Source organism: Nyctereutes procyonoides, unplaced genomic scaffold, assembly GCF_905146905.1.
Source record: "Nyctereutes procyonoides isolate TBG_1078 unplaced genomic scaffold, NYPRO_anot_genome, whole genome shotgun sequence".
Taxonomy (NCBI): Eukaryota; Metazoa; Chordata; class Mammalia; order Carnivora; family Canidae; genus Nyctereutes; species Nyctereutes procyonoides.
Genome location: NW_026575051.1, coordinates 46,718,909 through 46,723,742, shown reverse-complemented (window position 1 = coordinate 46,723,742; position 4,834 = coordinate 46,718,909). Strand labels below are relative to the sequence as shown.

At 44.4% G+C, this 4,834-nt stretch overlaps 2 protein-coding genes across 2 annotated transcripts; one reads left to right on the top strand and one right to left on the bottom strand.

Annotated features, from left to right (window-relative positions):
- Window positions 1–1,006: 1,006 nt before the first annotated feature.
- LOC129512408 (60S ribosomal protein L27a-like) lies at window positions 1,007–1,375 on the bottom strand. Its single transcript, XM_055329623.1, has 2 exons — window positions 1,184–1,375; window positions 1,007–1,126 (listed from the first exon to the last, which is right to left on the bottom strand). Exons 1-2 carry the CDS (start codon window positions 1,373–1,375, stop codon window positions 1,007–1,009), a joined length of 312 nt encoding a protein of 103 aa, XP_055185598.1.
- Window positions 1,376–3,573: 2,198 nt separating this feature from the next.
- Window positions 3,574–3,897, top strand: LOC129512407 (developmental pluripotency-associated 5 protein-like; the record flags this gene model as incomplete). Its single annotated transcript, XM_055329621.1, has 1 exon — window positions 3,574–3,897. A coding segment is annotated over one exon (324 nt), but the record flags the coding sequence as incomplete, so codon positions are not given.
- Between the last annotated feature and the right edge of the window lie 937 nt (window positions 3,898–4,834).

Sequence of the window (4,834 nt, the reverse complement as noted above, 5' to 3'; positions counted from 1 at the left end):
AACAACAAACATTTGAAATTCTCATTGAGAACAATATTTTATGGGGCACAGAGTTTGTCTTATCAAAATTCCTTATTGATTTCGTATGCAGACGATTTAAAAAATGCTCATGTGCTAGGAAAACCAAAGGGTAATGGAAAAACTAAGATTTTAATTACATAATTAAGTTAACATTGTAACGTGCCTTAAATAACAATTAAAGTAGAAGGAAGGTATGCATCTTATTATAAGCCCCTTAAATTTATTCAATTAAGAAAAGAAACTTCTCAAAACATAATTGTTAAAAGAATGGTCATAAAAGGATTAAAATCATTTTCATAAGTCCGTAAGTCCTTCAATTTTCTTCTAATTATTGCTTGTTTTTTCCCCTTTATTCTTATTTATTTATTTTTTAAATTTTATTTATTTATTTGAGAGAGAGAGAGAGAGAGAGAGAGAGAGAGAGAGATAGTGAGAGTGAGCAGGAGTGGGAGGAGAGGGAGAAGCAGGTTCCCTGCTGAACAGGCAGCCCAGAAGTGGGGCTGGATCCCAGGATCTAGCCCTGAGGTTATGCATGACCTGAGCCGAAGGCAGATGCTTAACTGACTGAGCCACCCACGTGCCCCATTCCTTTATTTTTAAAAATAAATATTTTTAAGGTAAATATTTTACTGTCATCTTTTGTTCAGTGCTTCTTTACGGAAACTTTTTTTTTTTTTTGTAAAACATAGTGGTACAAGCTATGCTGTATATTTCTATCTATGAGACCCCTTTTTCCCCCATTTCCTTTCTCCCCATTTCATCTGGAAAAGGAGTTGGCTCCCTTTAAAGATTTTGGGAAGGCACAAAGCACTGTTGTTGTTGTGTTGTGTTTTGTTTTGTTCGCTTTTTGAAAAGCACCTGTTACCATTTAATAAACCTCCCTCCACATGCCCTGAAGCTACCAAGATGCAGCCCCTTCCCCCTGCACCCCCAACCCACCCACCCCCCCATCTTCTCCTCAGCTCTTGTACTGAAAATTTGGCTTTCACAATGACAGGCTGTTCTGGAAACTTTCCCTTTCCCAAAACTTTGTAGAGCCAGATCGCAGCACATCAATCATAGGAGCAGCTCCAGCCTTGTTTCTGGCAGCATTTATCTGTGTCTGCTAAGGGACAAGGTCCACAGCTTATCAAGGTTGACAGCTGGCCAGAAGCTCTGGTACCTCGTTAAGTAGCGCCTCAAACCAACTTTCCCCAGTAACCTCAGTGTTATTTGTCAGAGTTGATCCTGTTGGATCATGCACTCCACCAGCATTACCCTGGCCTCCTGGGTGCTTCCGGCGCTTGCCCATGCGGCTGGGGCCATGCCTCACGTGCCCCTGAGGTTTCTGGATCTTCCTCAGTCTGGATGGCATGTCCACAGTCCACATGAAAGAAGCACAAAACACTGTGAAGTGACTGATAGACCGAAATCCCATCCCAAATGGTGCCACTGAGCTGTGTGGCTTCACTTGGCCTTATTTCCCTCTGGATCATGGGGCTCTTTGAGGCATATTATTTGCCACCTCTAGCTGCTTCATGAATTATGGGGACTACTGAATCCATGAAGCTCTTGCACAAATATCAAAATCCTAAAATATGTATTAACTGCTGTAGAGATTCTCTTTCAGTCAAGTAGACGTTCTTAATTCTCATTTGCTTGTCATCTCTCCTTTGTCATGTCCTCTGCCCAGCGGATGCTCAGTGTCTACAAAGGCTTTCATTACAACATTCTTCACTCTCACGGTTACTTGCCTTTGTATCTAGGTCAGATAGCAGGAAACTTATTCAAGTTTGTGTCATCCGTACTTGGCACTGTGCCTGACATGTAGCAGGTGCTTATTCAGTCTTTAAATCTCTCAAGGGTTCAGCTTGGACCTTCAATTTCACACTTAACTCCCGTCAAATTATCCCAAACTCATCTTTTTGTTTATTTACTTTTATTCTATTTTTTAAAATTATTTTTTAAATGTTGTATTTATTTATTTGAGAGACAGAGCACAAGAAAGAGAGTGCATGACTGGGGGGTGGGTGGGGGGACAGACAGAGAGGGAGAAGTAGACTCCTCACTGAGCAGGGAGCCTGATGCGGGGATCCATCGCAGGACCCTGGGATCATGACCTGAGCCACACACAGACGCTTAACCAATTGAGCCACCCAGGTACCCACCCAAACTCATCTTATCATAGGATAGAGAAAACAGTAATTATCTATATTCAAGAGTCGATGAGATGATTGGGGACAGATTGAGGGAGTATTAACCAGTCTCTCTTTGTCCCCACAATTGGTCTGCCATCCACGTCATCACCTTTGGAAAAACTATCAGTGAATATGTTAATGGGTCTGAAGGTCACTGTGGTGCCTGGAAACAATGTTTGACTGTCTACTTGGAAGAATGGGGAACCTGGAGGACTATTGAGGCTAGGGCCTGGAGCAAGGGATCGTGAAACACTCTCATGCTCTACCTGCTGTGAAGAACTTGTTACAAGGACAAAGTAGAAACCCCCTTACTGCAACTAGAGAGAATGAGCAAAGAAAAATAGTTACCAGGGTCACTCCAAGCTGAGTTTCCTTACTACTGGCCCCAGGCTCTTTAAATTCGTCCAGCTGGAGACAGAGGTGGTCACTCAGCAGGAAGTAGAGATGAGCTGACTCTGTGGAAGTTGTGGGATGATGGATTCCAAACATTCTACTTTCCCTTGTGACTTTCTTCCTTCAAATCTTTCTTCAAGGTGAGCTATGGCTATCTTCTCTCACCAGGCAAGATGCTAAAACTTACAGGCCTATCCTCTGTTTAATAAACAATTATTGAATACCTGTCTCATGCCAGGCAATGTGCTAGGGATTAAGGGCTTTACTTTAGAAGTTCCCTTCATTAGTTATTGTTCACTGAAGGGAACTGACTTTGCCTCTCCTTGGTAGTTAGCTGAGTTAGATGTGGCTAATGAGAAGCCTCTAGAAGTCAGTTAGATTTCTACTGTTTTGTTAATAAAGAGTTGTGCTTCTAACCCTAACTAGTCATCTCAAAAGTGTGCTATGAGTCAGATGACTTCTGGGTGTGCAGAGTATAGATGAGTCACCCTTGCCATCACTACCATTAGAAAAACCGAAAACCTTGCTCTCTGGCAGTTGGGGAACGATGGCATCATCTTTGCAAGTGAAGGGCAGGATTTCACATTGTACCAAGCACTTGTAATCTTGGAGCTATCTTTTATATGTACAGATGTGTACGCACATAGAGACACACACATCTACTCATATATAATAATGTAAAAACATATTTAATTAGCCTTGAAGTCTTTCCATGCTACGACAGACAGGGCAGGATTGTTGATAGACACACACCAAACTTTATAAGGGCCTTTTCTGTGATAAAAACAAAACAGAGGAGCTCCAAAGAGAAGGCCCCTGGGTATTCATTGTCCCTAAGTTTTCATGTGATAGCAGGTTGTATTTCCAAAGAAGGTCACAAAAATATCTTGGACTAAATTCCCTCTGTAGTATGAGAGTATGTGTGCCACTTCCACATCAAAAAGTGGTGTGTCTATTTTTGCACCCCATTTAATGCCCATTTATTCCACCATGGGTGAAAGTTCCAGAAGACTTGAAAGACCCCGATGTGTTGCAGGCCCAGATGCAGCTCTTGGAAGCTATGTTTGGCCTAGCTGGATCTCGAATCCCGTACATCGAGCAAGTGAGCAAAGTCATGCTTGAGCTAAAGGTTCTGGAATCCTCGGGCCTCACCAAGGTCTTGGTTTATGGCTCTTACTTGTACAAGCTCAGGGCCAAGTGGATGCTCCAGTCCATGACCGAGTGGCACCGCCAGCGACAGGAACGAGGGATGCTCAAACTTGAGGATGCCATGAAAGCCCTACAGCTAGGTCCTTGGATGAAGTGAAGCCAGTTTGCCACCAACGTACCTGGAATCAGGATTTGAAGAGTAGATGTTGTCTCCAGAGCTGGAATGTATATGGTCTGGTTGAAATTCTGCTCCAGCCTGACAGGGAAAAGCCAGCTGATTTTGGGTCTCTGCCTTTGAGTCCTAATGTGGCTTCTCCCCTACCCCCCAAATTTGCTAATTAAAGGATAACATTTTAAGTAAAAAAAAAAGAAGAAGTCCTCGGCCCCCATCAACAGTGGGGATGTCCCCCCCACCATACTGGAGTGACTCCAACATGAAGGACCCCCCCAGAGCTACCATCTGGTTATCTGCCAGTTTTTCCAGCTGCCTCCTACCCGACCCAGCACCCCCTTCCCCTTCCCAGAATTCATGACATCAGAACACCGGCTTTCCCCTTTTCCTTGAGACTCAGGAGGGCCAAGCAACAGCCTTTTGCTTTTCCTCTCTCCCCTACCAAGGGGTGAAGGAAGGGATCCATCCTATTGTTCAGAGGCACCAGCTCCCTCCCCTAAATCAGGCTGAGAAGGAACCAGCCAGCTCTTACCTCCTCCTGGTTGTTTTCTTTCCCACCCCAGTTTATTTTTTGTCTCCCCCCCCCCCCGCCACCAACCCCAGCCCATACCTCTGAAGCCATTTTATGAACTGTCATGTGCCACCTGAGCTTCCAGTAAAAACAAAAAACAGCGGCCAGTGGGCCTAACTCTCCTTTGCTTCGACTTTGAAAACTGAAGATGACCGGGCACATAACTCATGGTGGCCTGGTGTCGCTCCACCTCGTTGGGCAGCCACAGGAACCAGCTATATTACAAAGGCCTGGTTAGAGACCCCATAAATAGCTTTCCCTGGGTCCCTGGCATCAGTCATGTTGGCATTTAGGCCTGTGTCCTAGAAGGAGCTCAGGTTTGCTCGTATCAGTCGATGCTTCTCACTGGCT